Source organism: Hyaena hyaena, unplaced genomic scaffold (assembly GCF_003009895.1).
Source record: "Hyaena hyaena isolate Hyena2069 unplaced genomic scaffold, ASM300989v1 scaffold_161, whole genome shotgun sequence".
NCBI lineage: Eukaryota > Metazoa > Chordata > Mammalia > Carnivora > Hyaenidae > Hyaena > Hyaena hyaena.
In genome coordinates, this window is record NW_024080792.1 from 1,435,368 (window position 1) to 1,456,370 (window position 21,003).

General features: G+C 36.2%; 1 protein-coding gene across 1 annotated transcript in view; it reads right to left on the reverse strand.

Moving 5' to 3' along the window:
• SLC13A1 (solute carrier family 13 member 1) overlaps nt 1–21,003 on the reverse strand; it is a 92,397-nt gene that overhangs the window by 50,174 nt on the left and 21,220 nt on the right. The window contains exons 2-6 of the mRNA XM_039239692.1: nt 20,522–20,650; nt 10,599–10,735; nt 8,041–8,228; nt 7,372–7,429; nt 7,242–7,290 (exon numbers count right to left, since the gene is read on the reverse strand). Coding sequence (XP_039095623.1) covers nt 7,242–7,290; nt 7,372–7,429; nt 8,041–8,228; nt 10,599–10,735; nt 20,522–20,650 — 561 coding nt within the window. The remainder of the gene's footprint in view (nt 1–7,241; nt 7,291–7,371; nt 7,430–8,040; nt 8,229–10,598; nt 10,736–20,521; nt 20,651–21,003) is intronic.

A 21,003-nucleotide genomic window follows, 5' to 3' on the forward strand; every position in this document is an offset into this window, starting at 1 on the left:
TGCCCCCACTCCACCCCCACCAGCTCATGCTCTCTCTCTCACACATAATAAATAAACTTAAAAAACAAACCCACAATTTTTTTCAACTTTATTGAGATATAACTGAGAAATAAAATCATAAAATCATTAAAGTGTATAGTTGTGGTAATCTGATACCTATATACATCATTAAAAGATTACCTCGATCCAGCAAATCAACATTTCCATCACCTTGCACACCTATTTTTCCGTTTTGTTGTTGTTGTTGTTGTGACATTCAAATACCACTACCCTAACCAATCTCAATCATACAATAGTGTTAACCATAGTCTCTCTGTTTTACATTATATCCTTGGACCTTATTCATCTTATAGCCAAAAGTTTGCACCCCACCATTCAGCCCTTGGCAACTACTTTTCTATTCTTTGTTTCTATGAGTTTTACTTTCTGCTTTTCAGATTCCACATATAAATGATACCATGCAGTATGTGTATTTTTCTGTCTGCCTTATTTGAGGACTTAGCATAATGTCCTCAAATTTCATCCATGTTGTTGCAAACAGCAGGATTTCCTTCTCTCTCATGGCTAAATAATATTCCATTGTATATACATATCACTTCTTTATCCATTCATACATTAGTGGACACTTAGGCTGTTTCTATATTGTGACTATTGTGAATAATGCTACAATGAACATAGGAGTGCAGATATCTCTCTGAGATCTTGTTTTAATTTCCTTTGGATATATATATATACACACACACATATACATGGATATACTGGATATACATATATATCCAGAAGTGGCATTGATGAATCATATGGTAATTCCACTTTTAGATTTTTGGTGAACCTCTATACTGTTTTATCTAGTGGCTGAACCAGTTTACATTCCCACCAGTGGTGCACAAGGTCTACATCCTTGCAGACACTTGTCTCTTGTCATTTTGATGGGGCTATGATTCCTAGAGGATATGTGATAGTCTCTCTCTTTCTCTATCATCATCTTTCTATAAACTACAGGACCTGTCTGATTGAGTGAAAGAAGACACTCTGACGCTGTGTCAGGTGAGGATTGAACAGCCTACATAAGTGGCTTTGCCACTCAATTATACCCAGGCTTGAATGGAAGAGTAATCAAGGAGAGCAAACTTTTATTTCTATTTGACCTAGACACCAGATATTCTATAACTGTTATCTCCTAACTTGGCAGAACTAATGCCCCCAGACCATGAAATGATGAACCATGCTTATTACTCTTAATATGCTTCATTGAATTCTTGGAGAACATTAAACAGTGTTTTCTTTTAAAATTTGGTTTTCAATAATAAGGATTTTCACCCCCAAACTAAACACCTAATTAAAAAAACAAGATTTAATTTGTTCAAGGAAATTTTCCCTTTGAACTCTTCTGTTTAGAGAATGACAAATTATATAAAATGAAAGGAAAACAATTATCTTAGACCTTTCATTAAAAGCAAACTGATTTTCCAATTCTTTTCATTTGAAAATGCCTGGAGATTTAGAAATTGGGCTAGTATAAAAATGTGGGATAGCTCTTTGAATAATACTAGTGCTTGTGAAGAAGGGAAAAATCTAGCAACTTGATTCTTCTTTTGGTATGTAAAAATTGATTTTTCGGGTACCTGGAACTCATTTCTGATAGAAATAACATGAGTGATGATGACTGGTTTCTCAGTTGCTCCCCCAGAACCTGACAAATATATTTCTCCATGTACTGTCAGTGTCTCTTTAGGGTATTCCATTCTTTTTGTTCCTTTTTGCCTCAAAAAATATTTTAACTACTTTTGGAATCATGCAGGATTTACTGGCTAATCACCTACCCACCACTTTTATTCTGGGCACATGTAGGGAGCTCTGCTGATGTTTGGGTCATGGCCTATAATAAGAAGAGAACTTGGCAAGTCATAGAAAACATCTCTTTTTTAGGTATGCAGAATTGGTATATGACTACTCTTTAATCAGCTTCTTAAATCAGAGGAGCTACTGAATATCGATCACCTTCATACTAGCATGTAATCATAACTAGCAGTAGCAGCAGCAATAGCAAATACATCATTATTATCATCTATATCAGAAATTTGCAGTTTTATTAACAAGCATTTTTAGGGCTGATAAGTTTTAGTTCCAAACCCTTAAATTCTTTCTAACAAAGAATGAAATTAATCCCCATGAAGAGCCAAAGCAATTTTCTCTTTCCTGAGAAAGAAGGACAAAGTTGAAGGTATCGTACTTCCTGGTTTCAAACTATATTACTAAGCTATAGCAATCAAAACAGTCTGGAATTGGCATAATAAGAGACACACACACCAATAGAACAGAATTGAAAGCCTAGAAATAAACTTTATACATACAAGGAGCCAGCGTTTGACAAGGAGCCAAGATACTCAGTGAGGAAAGGATAGCTTCTTCAATAAATGGTGTTGGGATGGATAGCTGAATTACCACAGGCAGAATTAAACTGGACCCCTTTCTTAGACTACTCATAAAAATTAACTCAACAGCAGAAAATCCCAGACAATCCAATTTAAAAATGAGCAGAGGAACTGAATGGATATTTTTTCAAAGAAGACATACAAGTGGTCAACAGGTGGATGACAACATAGTCAATATCACTATCATCAGGGAAACGCAAATCAAAACCACAATGAGTTAGAACCTTGTCTTCATTAGAATAGCTGTTGTTATAATGATATTATCCTAATTGAAATAAGTCAGACAAAGAAAATTACCGCATGTTATCATTTATATGTAGAATCTAAAAAAGTCTAATTCATAGAAATAGTGTAAAGTGTGGTTACTGAGGGCTGAGGTTGGGGAAATGAGGAGATGTTGGTCAAAGGGTATAAACTTCCAGTTATAAGATGAATAATTTCTCAGGATCTAAAGTCTAGCATGATAATTATAATTAATAATACTTACTATATATTGGAAGTTGCTAAGAGAGTAGATCTTAAATGTTCCTACCACAAAAAAGAAAGGGTAATTATGTAATGTGATGGAGGTATTAACTGTTGCAATGGTGATAATCATTCTGCAATATATAAATATATCAAATCAACAAGTGCCCCTTAAATTTACCCAATGTGTTAGCTGAGTAAAGTATACTTAGGTGCCAATTATATTTCAATGAAGCTGGAAAAAACGAAATTAATCTGACTCATAGTTTTACCTTTCAACCATTATCAGTTTGCTTTTTTCTTGTTATAGTTTATATACAGAATGAGTTATTTTAATCTAAGTATTATTTGAGAAAAATATTACTGAATTTATTCCTTCACTCAATTTATTGCTTCACTCAGCAAATATTTACCAAATGCTTACTCTATGGCAGTCATTGTTCTAGATATTTGAAATACAAATAAGCATATGAACAAAATTTAATAAATAATTTCATTTGTATGAAGGGAATGCATACTTTGGGAAAAGTAGGGCAGGTTCAAGGGTATTAGGAGGGATGTACTGGCCATAATGAAAATGGGTGATCAGGGTAGGCCTCATTGAGAAGATAATACTTGGGCAAAGGTTAAATGTATATTTTTAATCAATGTTATTATAATTACTAATTTAGAACCTATTTGGTGGTAATTTTTAATTTTTGTCTACTTACTGGGAAATTTCTGCTTACTACACACTAAACTTTATATGGATTGGTATATGTTACTGCCTTTAGAAAGAAACATATAATTCTAAAAAAATGAAGTAAATATAGAATTCTAAAATATAAAGCAAGTTTATTGATCACCTTGGATTGATTCCATTATGCTAGTAAACAGATTTTAATTAAATTTAAGAAAAATACTTAAATTTTTACTGAACAAATGGTGATTCAAATATGCAAAATTGTAGTAATTGTCAGTAGAAATTAAATATTCTTAAAAAATAAGAACATGGCAAAATGGTGCAAATTACCAAAAAGAAAACACCAGAAAACAAAAACCTAAGCTCTTCATTTTTCTTCTCTTCTTTGGAATTTACTTTAAACTATTCCTTCTCAAAAGGAGTAATATTTGGATCTTTGATGACTTTCAGTTCAAATTCAAAGCCAAACCACACAGTTATTTTAATTCAATAGAATGTCCTACCTGCTTCAAGAAGAAAATGGAAGAAGAAACATTATAAACATAAATATTCCTTCCTTTTATAGCTAGATTAAGTAGATACAGATTCTTCCACATAATCAGTTAATGTTAAAGTATTTAGTTTAAATCTGGCAAAGAACAGGTGCAATTCAGTATAAAGTTAACACAAAATACACACTATATCTATCTCAGAGAAGAATTTATAATTGTTAAAAATCAAAACATCTTAAATGTGTATATAAAATAACACTTCCATGTAATCTCTAATAAAGAACACTTCTGTAAAGTAAAAAGTTACCCTTTCATTTTTCTCTTAGATAAAGTTGAATTTTTATACATTGAGTTCTACAAAGACCATAGAAGCATTGTTCAAAGGCCCTGCTTGCTCTCTTCTCCCAAACTCAGAACTCAGTCTTTATTGCCCTAAATGTATACAAATTATCTTACTTTTCTCCATTGAATGCTGGTTCCTCTTCTTGGGTTCCCTGTCTCAATGGGTGGCATCACAGCCTACCTTTACCTACTTTACTCTAGCAGCGGCATCTTCTATGCTTTTCTCTCTCTCATCCTCAAAGTCTGATTAATCAAAACAAGTCCTGTTTGGTTTGCACTCTTCACACTTCAAATTGCTGCCACAGTAAGTTTCTCAATGGGTAGATTTACCATGCTCCTCTCCAGTTTCAAAGATTCCCATTTCCCCTAAGATAAACTCTAGATTCTTTGGTATGTCATCAACGGCTATTTTAAAATTTTTTCTAATTATTATTTTTTAATGCTTATTTACTTTTGAGTGACAGAGAGAAAGAGAGATGGAGCATGAGCAGGGGAGGCTCAGAGAGAGAGGGAGACACAGAATCTCAAGCAAGATACAGGCTCAGGGCTGTCAAGCACGGAGCCCTACATGGGGCTCCAACTCAGGAACAGTGAGATCATGACCTGACCCAAAGTCAGACACTTAACCGACTGAGCCACCACGCACTCCAAGAGCGGCTCTTTTAAAAATAATTTCTTAAAAGTTTATTTATTTATTTTGAGAGAGACAGAGACAGCATGGGCAGGGAGGGGCAGAGAGAAAGAGAGAGAGAGAGAGAGAGAGAGAGAGAGAGAGAGAGAGAGAGAATCCCAAGCAGGCTCTGCAGGGTCAGAGCAGAGCCTGACCTGGGGCTCAAACTGACAAAACTGTGAGATTGTGACCTAAGCAGAAATCAAGAGTTGGATGCTTGGGGCGCCTGGGTGGCTTAGTCGGTTAAGCGTCCGACTTTCGCTTAGGTCATGATCTCACGGTTCGTGGGTTCGGGCCCCGCGTCGGGCTCTGTGCTGACTGCCAGCTCGGAGCCTGGAGCCTGTTTCAGTCTGTGACTCCCTCTCTCTCTGACCCTCCCCTGCTCACGCTCTCTCTCTCTCTCTCTCCTAGAAATAAATAAAACATTAAAAAAAAAATTAAAAAAAAAAAAAAGAGTTGGATGCTTAACCAGACTGAGTCACCCAGGCGCCCCACAAACAGCTATCTTGAACATGGCTTGATCTATCTTCACATTTCACTTACCATATCTCATCCCTAGAACCTGCAGTGGAGAGGTTTCCTGAAAAAGCCCAGCTCTCCACATATTTGAGTCTTCGAATTCATTGCATTCTCTAATTAGAATACCTCTTCTCTTTTCACTCATTCATTAATAATTAAGATCAGTATCTACTGCAAATCTACCCAGTGTCAGGCAATGAAGTGTGCCAGGGAATTAAATGGTGAACCAAGGAGACTTAGTCGCTGCACGCTTGAAGCTTGCATTCTGCTGCTTGAACACGCTGTCTCCTCCCCACCTCAAATCTTTCCCTCATATCGTCTCCTGCCACACACCCTGCTGAGTTGGCTGCTCTCCACTTCTGACGACTTCGCCCGTCTGTGCATACTGTTGTTGTAGTATTTATGTCACACATCTTTTTTACGTCCATCTTCCCCACTAGACTCTGAGCTGCACCCAGTGGGAAGCAGGGCTTTTCATCAGTGGACCTTCCTAGAATTGCCTAGGACTGTGTTGGACGTCAAATCGATTTGAAGGGGTTGGACACTAAGTTTGGGCATCATGCCAGAAAAGTGGGTCTCTAAAGACGACCATGAGAACGTTACTGAGTGCAAGTACATTTTTTCTGTTTAGGATTGCCAATTTTCATAATTTTAAAGCTCATTTTTAATGTCTTCTATGATATACTTTGCATGCTATTGATTTTCTATGCTTTACGAGAATTACTTCTATCACTAAAAATGATAACATTTTCATAAATATATATTCAATTCTCATCTTTAACACCCTTAATCTATACTGTAGCTAATGGCTTAAAACTTAGCTTTGTTATTTGTCTTCTCTTTACAGAGAAATCACTCTTTCCTTAAAGATTTTGTAAATAACAAGAGGGTTTTCTTTTTCCTACTGAGTTGCATGTTAATGCATTATAGCCTGAGGAAGGAACATATGCCCCACTCTCCTATTCCTAATGCCATGGTTACCGTAAAACTATTTCTATGCAGGATTATTTTTCAGTGAACCCAAGATCTATTGGTCCCAATACAACTCAGTATAGAATTTTTATAATGATTTATTCTAGGGAAATGAATTCTATGGGATAATTTACAAAACTCTCCTTCCTTCCTTCCTTCCTTTAATAGCTAGAACAACTACAACTCCTCCATCTGTGTTTGACAGTAGCAATTCATAAATTCTGCATTGAATTTTTAGTGGAAATACTAAACATAACTGGATTGTAATTACACAGAGTTGCTCTAAGTTTATAACCTGAAAAAAAAAATGAGGATACTCCTAATGAAAATCAGGCTACCAAGCCAGTAAGATTTTAATAAGAAAATGAAACAATATTCTGAGACTGGAATTATATTTCTTTAAACTACATATACTACCTCCTATCACCACAAACTTAGTAAAAGGAGAAAAATAATGATGCTAATTTTCAAAGCCTAAAATAGTTTCTATCAGAATATTGATTTTAGTCTATCCATGAGGGCTTTTCAAACCATTTTGACTTAGGCAAGCAAAGTAATTTATAGACAAGGAAACAAGTTACAGCTTTTAAAACGCATACATCTCGAATTGCAGACCTAATCTAATTTTACATATAATTATTTAAAAAGAATCAGATTAAGTGTACCTTTTCCAGCTCCGTATTGCTTGAATTTTTCCCTGCATCATTACTGTATCTGCAAAATAAATTGACCCCATTTATAATTGTACTAAAATATAATTTTGAAAATCCTAATCAAAATGTCAATATTCTTTACCCTGGAACTGGTATTGTTTTATCTTTCTTCTCGTTTGGTTCATGTCCATTAACACTTTCTGCAAAACATTAAATAGAAGAAAAATAATTTAAAGGGTTTTCTGTGTGTGCAGGTGTGTGTCTGTATGCATAAAGATGGAAGCATTTCTAGAAACTGAAAATAAATTCACCTACTGACATAACATTCATCTTAATAAAGTATTTTATAAATACAAATATTGTCCCAACATTTTTCACTCTATCAGGGAAATTTATCAGAGCCAGAAATAACCACAGCCAAATGCAACACTCTTTCCAAATAGAATGTAGGAATGAAAGATTCCCAATATTATACAGGAATGTCAGTTCAGTACGGAAGTAGACCTGGGGGTCTGCTGAGAGAAAGAGAGAGAGAGAGAGAGACAGAGAGAGAGAGAGAGAGATTTCCATCAGACTGGCTGGAGGATAGAAAGGGCATTCTTCCTCTTCCAGAGAATGTAGGTTTGATCGTTAACTGAAGGTAAAATATTTGGATAATGTCATTCCCTTGTATAAATACTGGGAAATACAGAAAGGGGAAGGTTAAATTCACATCATGCATGTGTGGACAGTTAATAAAATATAAGCCAGAATTCTGGAGTTTATTGCCCAAATGATTAGACCCCACTGCAGCTGTATCATCATGTGGTACCATCAATTTCCAGTCCATGGTTGGTTGATCCACTGAAATAAGTCATCTGAGTGGCCTCGACCTCTGCTTCAGCACTGATGATCTGCTGTGCCACAGCCTCCACGATGGGCATCACCATGGCAGCAGTTGAGGTGTTGCTAAGCCACATAGATAAAAAGGCGGTACTGCTCATGAACCCCAATGTCAGCCTGAAATGAGAGGGCTTTTAGTATGAACTGTGCTCTTCAGCTCAACTAGCTCTGTATTATTCAACTATAAAGGTTGCTATTTTTGACTTGGGAGTTTTTTCAAAACAAGCTTAAGTTAAGGTTCCTCTCAGATGGTGAACCCTGAGGATGGTCAGAGCCAGACAGGAACCAAACTGGCACATGTAAAAGTGGAGTTTTTATGAGATTTGTCTCCCTGGAAACCATAAGAATATTCTCTTGAAACAGAAAAAAATGATTAAATGTATAACCGAACTGCAAGTCAATAGATGGTATAACAGCTTATAATATTATACCAATATTTGAATGCCCTTTGCAGATGATGCTTACCTTCAAATACCAGTAAGAAGAAATGTAATCAATTTTTGAGTTTAGGATCCCTTATTCTTTCTCTTATCTTTTAATCATATCTCCGTTTATTTGTCTGTGTGCCAATGAGGCACAGGGCAAGGAGAGCGTTAATAGTTTTAAATCTGCTTTTTGTTATTGACTACTCTAGGACAATATATGATAGATAAAAGAAATGGTTAAAATTACTAACTATAATGAGGTTTCAGAATTTTCTATAGATTCTATTATTTATGCTTTCCTAAATTTAACATTCCTGCTTGTGATCAAGAACTGGATATATTATTTTGTCTTCTCTTATATTTAGAGTAGTTCTTCTCCCTTAAAAATAACACACCTAAAACTGTAGGATTTGAAACCTAACTATAAGCTTTTAAAATCACACTTGGGAGAAAAATATGATCTCCCTTTGAGTAGGAGATCCCAGAAAATCATTCAGAAGCACATCTTTCCATATAAAGACACTTATGAAATTCTATGACTCCTCTGAAAAGTAAGTCCACAAGAAAAATTCCACGCTATAAGTTTTAACTTCAGATCAGGTGAATCATTGCTACATGTAAAACAAAATAGCCCTCTTAGGTAACTGTTTGAATAAGAAATGATTCTTAATAAAAGTAAACTAGAAATACCTTTAACTTAAGGCATTGACAAGACATGAAATATCCCTATAAAAGAAGATTGTGATGAGATAAATCTTTTGGTGGTGAAAATGTCTTAAATTGCAAAGCCACATGAACATAGAATGGACCACACTCTTGCCACACTCTGCAGTTTGCTCAGCAACCCCATTCCCTGGGGTCAGTGGGAAGTTGGTCAAGGCAAAGAGAACATATCTGTAGTATCCCAAGAGCTGCGGAACACCATTCTATTTTAAGAGTGAAATTACCTTAATACATACATGTTATAAAAATTTTTAAGTAACAAACATTTACAAAATTTGACTCATCTGAGTTTTTTTCTGTATTTAACAAAACCATTTGATTCATAAATAGTAAACACAGATGTGGATACACTCTAGAATGAATTATGCAACATAATTCAATAAGATTTTCTTATTTCCAAAGAAAAATGAGAAGGGGAGAATCACCTAAGGCTTTAAAGCTTAATGCTTGGGCAAATGTTAAATGTATATTTTAAAATCAATATTATTATAATTTCTAATTTAGAACTTATTTGGTGGTGATTCTTTACTTTCTTCTACTTCCTGGGAACGTTCTGCTTACCACACAGTAAACTTTATAAGGAACAGTGTATATACAATTGCCTTCAGAGAGAAACATACAAGTTCTCATATGCAAGTGATTATGACATTGAAAATATATTTTTTTAGCTCACATCTATGTTCTTAACAGGAGCTAGAATTAAAACTGCGATAGCCAATTAGTTTAATGGAAAAAGAAAGTGTTCATTTCAGTGGGGAAAAGCATTCAGTGGGGGGAAATCAGTCAACTGAGTGATTTCACATTCTGTAGATGAAACTTCTTAATTGATTGTTTCACTTTGCAACAGTTCATTTAAAAAGAAAAATGTTCACCTTGGAATTTTTCCGTACACATTTGTATTTTACGGGTAATGTCTTTGTATTTGGTTCTTAACATCTTCCCTGATGATCAAGGATGCTCTTGAACAAGTCTTGAATGAGTAATCAGCCAAAAAATGAGATAGGACTGAAATTTACTCTGAAGTCCATCAGTCTTGTCTGTTGAGGTTCAAGGCTTCTCTCACAGTTTTGCCTCTTAGTGTGCATGAAAGGTGAGAGGGTTGTGTGCACTGACTCCAATCTCCCTGTAATCAGACCTGCTGTGAAGGGAAAGTTGTTGTTGTTGTTTCCTCCTACAACTCAAGTGCACTTTACATCCCTTTCATATTTGCAGAGGAGAAGAAAGAAATGAATGATACTGTGATATGAATGACTGCGTGGATGTGTATTACTTACTTAGTTATTTGCTCTGCATAAAAATGATCTGTTTGGAAGGTAAACCAGGTAAACGTGGTACTTACCATGCTGGGTTCACACCCACTGTCATCACCATTCTCAGAGCAATCCTTTTGTGCAAATTCCATTTTTCTATTGATGTTGCTAAACAGATGACTCCAATTAGCAGTAGATGAAAATCTTTGAAATAAGCAGATGCCACCTGAAATTAGAGTTAAACCCATGATCATTTATGTTGGTGGGGGGAAATTAAGATTGCCCAAGAAAGCATTATTTTGCTGCTCTTAACTTTGACCTTCAAACTACTTAATCTTTCTATTTTGTTAAGAAAAATGTAGATGCATTAGAATATAAATTTGAAGTTAAGTTCTATATTCTTACCCAGAACTAGTAGTGTTAAGGATAAATATGTACAAAAAAAAAAGAAGGTACCCAAGATACTGGTTTTTTATTTATTTTTATTTATTTATTTTTAATGTTTATTTATTTTGAGGGGGGAGGAAGGAGAATGAGTAGGGGAGGAGCAGAGAGAGGGGAAAGAGAGAATCCCAATCAGGCTTCATACTTAGCATGGAGCCTGATGAGGGGCTCCAGCTGTGGCTCTATCTCATGACCACAAGATCATTACCTGAACCAATATCAAGAGTTGAATGCTTAGCAGACTGAGCCACATAGATGCCCCATATTGGGTTTTTAAATAACTGTGTAGCATTAGGCAACTGCCTTCAATGTCTTAATTTTTCCTTCTCTAAGCTGGGGTTAATCGATGTATGCTGCTTTGGTAGGATGGCAATGACTGTGATTTGGGAAAGTCCAAGATGAGTCTCCAACTTGCCAGTGTCTTCAATATCATCCATTATGCCATAACTTCAGTGTCACTCCTCAGTACTTTGAATGGTTTTACCTTCAAAATTATTTGCTGTAAAAGACATTCCCTTCAATAGGAGCCACCATTTTAAGCCATTTTTAGCTAACACCATTGAGAGATTAGTAGAGTATACAGACAATTTGGGCCAAACCTATTTACCAAGGAATGATCTGAAGTATGTTAGGTACATAATATTTTTCTCAAACAACAGCAACAACAAAAAGATGTTGTGGTCAAATAAGTTTAGAAACCATGGAAGTTTGAAATACTAGAATTTTCATTCTTATAGATCCCCTCAAAACCTTTAAATACTATATTTTTAGTATTTAAACATTAAATTTTGTATACAATATATATAAACATATTATACATACCTTTAATATACATTGCCACTCCCAGAGTGGGGTTCCATACACAATATATTTTTCAGCTTATCTAACCATAGAAAACTTACTTTTAAATTTTTGGGTGCTATACCTCATGAGACTGATATTCAACAGACCTGACTTTAGGAACTGCTTGGTTAAACTGAATCACAAGACTGTGCAGAAAGGAGAGGATTATAAGAGAAAATAACCCCAAGGTGCCTGGGAGGCATAGTCAGTTAATCGTCTGACTCTTGATTTTGGCTCAGGTCATGATCTCACTGTACATGAGATCAAGTCCCACATCAGGCTCTATGCAGACAGTATGGAGCCTGCTTGGGATTTTTTTCTCTCCCTCTCTCTGCCCCTCCTACACTCCCTCTCTCTCTCTCAAAATAAATAAATAAACTTTAAAAAAAGAAGAAGAAGAAGAAGGGGCGACTGGGTGGCTCAGTCGATTAAGCGTCCAACTTCAGCTCAGGTCATGATCTCACAGTTCGTGGGTTCGAGCCCCCCATCAGGCTCTGTGCTGACAGCTAGCTCAGAGCCTGGAGCCTGTTTCAGATTCTGTATCTCCTTCTCTCTCTGATCCTCCCCTGCTCACGCTGTCTCTCTCTCTCTCTCTCTCTCTCTCTCTCTCTGAAATAAATAAAACATTAAAAAAAAATAAAAAAAAAAAAAGAAGAAATGTCCCTTAAAAAATATCCAATAGAAGGAATGGAAGAGTTGGAAATTAACTCTTCTAATATGAAACCACAAAGGAATAGAAAAATCATGCTATTTAAAAATTTTTAAATGTTTATTCTTGAGAGAGAGGAAGAGAGAAAGTGCGTGTGTTAGTGGGGTAAGGGCAGAAAGAGAGGGAGACACAGACTCTAAAGCAGGGTTCAGGCTCTGAGCTGTCAGCACAGAGCCCAATGTGGGGCTTGAACCCATGAACTACGAGATCATGACCTACCCAAAGCTGGACACTCACCTGACACCCAGGTGCCCTGATTTTGCTATTTTAAATTGTATCTGCATTTTTAATATAACTCACTAAGCTTGGCCTGGTTTTGGCCAAAGTAAAAATTAGCCTTGGAATTAAAAGTGGACAAGTGGATCTCTTCTTTATGTTTTGTGAAAAGTTAGTTTATTTTGTTTTCAAAGTTTATATTTACCTCTTTGCATTTTGTAGTAATTGCATAATAGAAAATAATTATATCAATTTCTTTAATATTTCATTTATTACTTACTCTAACATTGGATAAGAATTTACCATGCACCAAAACTGTTATATGAACAGGGAATGCAAGAATAAATGTCTGACATGTTTTTCCCTCTTCACACCTCTTCAATTCTAAATATCCAGCTTTTTCTACACATTCTACTATGTTTTTGTATTACAGAGCCCTGTCTACTTCCTTTATAGCACATCACATTGTGTAAATAGTTTGTTTACCTGCTTGTTTCATGTTTTCTGTTTTACACTATGTATTCTAAGAGAACTAGGAATCTGTTTTGCTAGACATTGCATATTTGGCACCTAGTACAGTTCTGGTACAGAGTAGGAGCTCAGTAAACAATATTGGATGAATGAGAGGGAGGAAAGGAATCCATATATAAGCTACAGTCTCTGAGCTCCTAAATCCCAATTGTCTACCCTATGATCCTAAACTTCAAACCTCTTAACTCCCTCATCCTTACTCTCAATATAAGTATTCTTTCAATTTATTAGTTTACTAGTGTTTACACACTGACCATTTTTTTCCCTCCCCGCCTCTCTGAATTTTTATTCCTGGACTACTTTCAAATTATTTTTCCTCTATCCTTTTCTTTTCTTTTTAATTTTTTTAATGTTTTTATTTATTTCTAGGAGAGAGAGAGAGAGAGAGAGAGAGAGAGAGGGAGAGAGAGACAGCGTGAGCAGGGGAGGGTCAGAGAGAGGGAGACACAGACTCTGAAACAGGCTCCAGGCTCTGAGCTGGCAGTCAGCACAGAGCCCCACGCGGGGCTCGAACCCACGAACCGTGAGATCACGACCCAAGCGAAAGTCGGACGCTCAACCGACTAAGCCACCCAGGTGCCCCAGCCCTCTCTATCCTTTTCTTAAATGTTGGTACTCTATAAGGTTTTGTCTCCCGTCTTCTTGTTTTGTACACCTGATGATTGAATCTTACAGATTCAATTTCTAACTCTATGTGACTAAAATAATGTTTGGCACATAGTAGGCATTCAATACATACTTGCTGAAGAAATGCTAATGACACTAAAATCTTTGTCCCCAAACAGATAAGTCTTCTGTGTTCCAGACTGGTGTATTCAACTGGACATTTCCACTTGTATTTCCTACAAACATCTAAAAACTCAGCATATTCCTTTTTGTGGCGAATGAAAGTCCCATCTACTTAGTTGCCCAAGTTAGAAACCAAAGGGTCAGGTGATTCCTTTTTCATTTCCAATATGTGTGTCTTAGTCACTAAGTCTATTATTTCTAGTTCCCCCATATATTTTAAATTGTCCACTTTGGTCTATTCAAACATTATTACTTTAATTGGGTCCCCTTACTCCTTCTTACATGGTTACTGTTTGATCTGTCTTTTTCTAATACACCCTTTACCACTGTCACAATTACTTTTCTAAACTGTAAATCTAATACCATCATTGCACCTCCTATACTCATTCAGTAGACCCCATGTCTTTTAGGACCCAAATCCAATCTTCTCAACATGTATTATAAGACACTTCATCAATTAATCCATTTCATCTTTCCAGTTTAGTCTTTCGGTGCTCTCTGCCAACTTTTCCCCATATGTGAAACTATCCAATCATGGAACTGCTTTAACATTTGCCTGTCATTTAACCTGGAATGATCCTCTTCTAATATTTTGGTTACCCATAATCTTCCTTCATGGATGAACTCAGATGTCAATTCTTCTATGACGCCTTTCCTGACTACCCTAAACTTGGTTGGATGCTGTTTCCTTTTGTGAGAGAACGTCTTAACCTACATGTTGATATATTTTTTTTTTTTTTGCTTAATTATCCCCTTTATCAGACTAGATATATTTTGAAGGCAGAGATGTATCTTACTGATGATTGTATTTACAGATTTAGTACACGCATGGCACATACTGGCACTCAATAGATATTCAATTAATAAGTCCCTAAACACAAGAAGCTTACAGGTTATTAGGTGAGAAAAACAAGTTAACAAAGACTGCAGTAAGGTATCATCATAGGTGCATGAAAAATATTTCTTCAAGCTATAGGTGAGGCTCAAAGAGTAAATAACCACCTTTTTCTAGGAAAATTGGGAATCTCTTCTTACAGTACCTCCTCCTCAAATTGATTATTGAAAGATAAATAGACATTTGAGTTTTCCTCTGATCTTATCTCTTTTGTAGTTTTGCTCATGAAAATAAACCTTACTTACACTATTCCAACAGTCTGAGAATTCAATGAAAAAATAAATGCAGAATTACTTTAAAAATTACCATGTATTTAAAGAAATATATAGAAGTGAGCCATCATTAGTAAATGACTGAACACAGAAGGAAGTCCAGGACCACAAGACGCTCTTGTTGTAATCTCTTTAGATTATGTCAGTAATTGGCAGACTTTGTCTGTACAAGGTCAGATAATAAATGTGACTCTGTGAGCCTCATTGTTTTTACAGCAACTACTCAACTTGTCTTTGTAGCACAAAAGTGGCCAGAGACTGTAAATGAGTGACCATGGCTTTTGTGTGTTTCCAATAAAATTTTTAAAATTTATTTTAAAAATTCGGTAGCAGGCTGAATTTGACCCTCAGACTCATAGTTTTCCAGTCTATTAATAGACTTTGTAAGCAAAAAAAAAAGGCCTGTAACCCCATTGTCTAAATGCAAATAATTATAAACCTAAGGAGGAATTATCACAGTCTTTTGTTTTCCATTGTATTACCAATTCTTTGGGTTTCATCACAGTTAGTATATTTGCAGCACATTAGTCATGAGCATATGTGTTTGTTGATAGCCCATGTGTATAGGAGGTAATAGGAGAAAATGCTACTGGTTTGTAAATGATATTGGTAAATATAACTTTTTTTGAGGCAAAATAAACACGTAAAATAAAATTCTAATGAAATTTGAAATCTACTTTTAAGATCAAGGTAGTCATATTTCTGTCTCAAAATGGGATTTCACCAAAACACAGGCACTTCTGGTATCAAAGCCTCTGGGTTCTTTCTTAGCTATAAAATGTACCAGTTCATAAGCTTCCTACAAGTCAGTATACTTACCCATAAAAGTTCAATAATACTTCATATCAAGTTTGTGAATTAAATGATTTTTTTTAGAAAAATGCTTTGTCCGTTAAAATGTGTATGATTATATTCTTATATATTATTATACTATATATATTTTCTTGTTTAAAAATATTTATTTATGCTCTGTTGCTAAATCCAATGGCCAATTTCCAGTTTTCACATTAATTGACATATTAGCATAGCACATTTGATCACTGCCTCATCCTTAAAACATTTCTTTACTTGGATTCCAGGATCCCACACTATCCTGGTCTTCCTCCTAACTCAATAACCTATCCTCATTCTTCTTCACTAATTCTTTTTCTTCTTATCAATCCCTTAATGTTGTAGCTCTCTAATTAGTCAGTTCTTTCTCATCTTTGTTTGTTTTCGATCTTCACTCCTTCTCTAAACAATCTCATCAACTTCTGGGCTTTCAATGTCATGTATATGCTTATGGATCCAAAACCTGCATTTCTACCTCAGCTCTCCCTCATGATCTCTGGACTCATTTGTATTTAATGGCAGTATTTAACTGCCTGGTTAACCCTCTCACTCAGATATAAAACACTTATTTCATACTTAATGTCCAACTCTGTAGTCCTGGGGTCAGCTTCTCTGGTGCACCAAGCCTACTCTGCCCCTGGTTTTCCTTATTTCAGTGAATGGCAACTCCATTTTTCCAGCTTCCAGGTCAAAAAGTTCTGAGGCATCCTCAAATTCTTTTTTTTTTTTTTTTTTTACTATCATATACTCTATCAAATCATACAGGAAATTTTGTTGGTTTTATCTTAAAAATCCATTAACAATATATTCAATATCCCTATTACTTTTCCTGGTCTGAATTACCATGGCCTCTCAACTGGATTTTTGCAGTAACCTGCTACCTGTTTCCTTCTTTCTGCCTCGTTTCTCAGCACAGCAGGTCTACATTATCCTTTTAAATAAAAGTCAAATTGATGATGACACTCCTCTACTTAAAATTCTCTAGTGAGTCTCATTCTCATTTCATTAAAATGTTACTTATGTTGGCCTACTTTGGCACTAGATGGTCTACGACGTCTACACATTATCTCCCTGACACCGTCTTCTAGCATTTTCTCCTTCACTCTTTTTGCTCTAGTCACACTTCAGATACAGACCTGCCTTGAGGTCTTTGGGGGGGGGGTAGTATATGGCCTTTAGTGATGGCTGTTCCCCAGACACCCACATACCTAACTCCCTCATCTCCTGTAAGTCTTTGTTCAGGTATTGACACCTCATCGAGTCTACTCTGATGATCCTGTTTAAAACTGCAAGCCTCTCTAGATCTTCATTATCCTGTTGCTTTTTTCCATAGCACCAATAACCTTCTAACTTACTGTAATTTACCTGTGTATTAAGGTATATTGTTTATTGTCTCTTTTCTCCTAGGAAGACAGGGACTTTTGTCTGTATTTATTCATTACTGTATTCCCAAGAACCTGGCAGAGTCCTAGCACATAAATACTTATCTCATGACTGACCTAAATATATAACATCTGCATATACATATGAGTATCTTCATATTTATATGTGTAAAATTTATATGTAAAATTTTTTCAATGACAATAATAATAACAATGATATTTGTTTTAGAATATCTAATTTGGCACACTAAATATTTAGCATTTCAGATTTTATTCAGTAGATATGAGAGAAATTCAGAATTTGTTGATATTATTTAATACAATAAGGTGCTCAGTAAGATATAGATATTTAGCATTGGCTTAATAAATACACAAAGTACGGTTAAAACTATCGTGGCCAAAAAGAAGGACGTGTAGGGTTCTGAACTTAGATGAGGGTATTAAAGACCCATTACTCTCCATGGCAAAGTTGAGATTCCAAATGCTTCAGCAGGGCTGGCATGATATTTAACACCTTTAACTGAGGATATTAAAACCCATAAAAATAATTGATGTCTAGTATCTATTAGTGTTTCACATTTTTATTTGATTTGATTATTACAACAACCGCTGGATTATGAGAAAAAAAGAGTTGCTAAGGGACATGATCAGGATCATACAAGAAATTAGTGGTGAATATCAGGGTTTAAGCTCAGGTCTTCTGACTAAATCTCTAGCCCTTTCCCCATTCCTTTGGTCAGATATTTCCTAGTAAAATTTCAGTTGCCATTTCTAGAAAGAGGATCACAAGACTGAAGAGCAGTTTTCTATACTGAAAGTCCTGAGGACTTTGATTTCTTTCAAGTTCCTATTAAGCTTAAGGTGAAAAAAAGTCACATAAAATTTGCAATGAATTTAGGCTAAAATACCAGAAAGGAAATAGACTCACTTAGCTTTGCAACATTCAGAATGTTTCTAGATGTATTCACTCTTGTCAATGTACAAATACTGATCATATTAACTAATATATAGTGAGTGTGACAGACATTACGTCCACTAACTATCTAATTCGTAAGTACCGCTGACAAACTAGAGGTAGTTCCGGGAAGAGGAGAGAAGATGGTGGTGATGGCACAGGTGGAGGTGGTGGCGTTAAGGAAGGGAGTTGAGGTGTGGAAACCATAAAGACTGGAGGTGGGAAGACTTAAAGAGGAAATGGTATTTATTCTCACATCCAAACACCGTCATGTGGAAGAAAGATGAAGTTTTCATTGTTGTTGTCTGTGTACGTATGTGTAATCTTAGACATTTAGAGGAAAGTCTAGAGACAAAGTCACAGAGTTTCACATGTGAGCTCAATAAAGCTGAGTGAATTAAGTATTCAAAGTGTTCGAAAACATGTATTTCTTTGCAGGGTATTCTAAGCCCACATACAGGAGCTCCAAACACTTCCTGAGTGATCTCATCTGTAAGAGATATTGAAAGGACAATCCCTGCCCAGGATGAAATGACCCAGAAGAACAAGCCTCCAAGTCTAAGGTTCTATGGCTGTTCAATTAGTCTGAGGCTGACACTTCTGGGGATAAGGGACCTTAGGACAGGGATCGGCAGCCTAACGCAACTAGTGACAGTACCGAGAATTTTGCTGCCTCCAGTCAGGCCTCCACATCCTGTAAAAGGAAAAGATATTTCTTTTGCAGTTCCCACAAAGCCAGGCTTTCCTAGGCACCCTTCTTCTCCTGTCTTCCTTTTGCCTCATTGCTGCAGAAATGCCCCAATTGCAGTTCATCTTGCTTTATCTCAACTTACTTTAAAAAGTCAATCTAGTCAGTTTTATTCTTATTAAATCATAAAAGACAAATACGTCACTGTTGAACTAATTATATTTAGAGGCACAACCACCTACACCAGCAAGACAGGGGTTGGTTAATAAATTGACACAATTTTTGAGAACTTTCCAGCCCCTTCTTTTAAATGTTCCTTTACTGAGAGCCTTGTAGCATGTTGGAGCATGTGAGAAAGTTCTTAAATTATGGATCCTAAATTCTGTACGGCAGAAGAGCTTCAGCCTGGGGATGAGAGGAAATGAAGTCCAGCCTTAACTACACTCTCTTCCAAACAATGGTGCTTAGAAAGACAAGAGTCAAGATGATGAGGGAAGGGAAAATGCAGTAAGAAAAGAGGAGCAAAATGGATCTGAAATGCAAAAAGAAGAAAAGAAGGTCTTGAACTATGAAATGAGAAAGAATGACATAGAGAGAAGGAAAGGAATTGCTTCTCCCACAGGACACCCCCCCCCCCAAAAAAAAACCCGTCTATAACACGGATAATTTAAAAAGAAAAATCTCCATCCACATTATAAGACAGATGAACTTCAAGTTAGCAATATTGAGCCCTGGCAGAAGATAGAAGACCAAAGGTGTCAAATTGCAGGGGCTGGCATCGTGAACTTGACATCTTTCCCAGGACTCTTTCAGCTGTGTTTTGGGCAGTTGTGTGCTGCGTGGCTGGAGACTGCATGAAGATAGACATTCTGATTTCAATGCATTTCATGCTTTTAATGGGAAACTGAATCCATTTTCTTCAGACAGGTACCCTTAGATTGTATAAAGGTAAGAAACACCTCTCAGCATGAATAAACTCCTCTCAGCAAGATCAAAATAGAAATACACATGAAAGTTAATTTGGCTTTATCTTTTGAAATGGCAGGTTTTCTGGAAAAGAAAACAGGGCGGCTTTTTCTTCATTAAAAACAAAAATTGCTTTTCTAACACTGTGTGAGACTCAATTCTGTTGAAAAGAAAATGTGAAAAGGAGGTGAAAGGGTTGGCCCTTTTGTTGGGAGGGAGACACAGCCATAGATGTCAGCCCAGGAAGGCGGGACACGTATTTCTTCAGCTGACACACATGACCCGAGAAGCTGCAGCCTGTGTTTTGTTTCTGTCCACCTGAATGCAGACACACATGCAGACTTCTAGGGAGAAACAACTGGAAACTTGCAGGACTTCTGTGGAAGCTTTAGCAACAGGATTACTGCTCCTTTCAATATGATTTTTCTCAGTGGGAGTCTCAGCACAAAATAAGGAATCTAATTATGATATACATTTGCAAGAGGACTTACATTCTTAGAAGGCATGATCCCAAACAACGGAAACATTAAGCCGGGCAGTAAAGCTGTTACTGACAGAGGCAAAGCTTCTGTAAGCCAAAATATGGCAACGACAAAGAGGGTGTAGGCACATTCTGCTTCCTGGAAAGGAGAAAGGAAAAACGCAAGGTGAAATAATGAGGCTGGGAAATCATTAATCAAATCACAACCACACTTGCTGAATGGAGCTGTGTCGTGGAAAAAGTATGAGGAAACTCTGGAGATCTCCGAACCCTTAAGTTGGGCAGTAAATAATTATTTCTCAGGGATTCTAAGAGCCAAAATTTAATACTTTAAAAACCGAAGCCAAAAAAGTCTTCCTTCATTAATTTTCCTTCACATTTCCTTCAAAACAGGTTAACAGCATATAGTCAGTTTTCTGTGCTCATATCCATGTGTATGATGCTGGTGTTCACTTTCATTTGCCTTTAAAATGTCCTTCCAGTTCTTCTGGA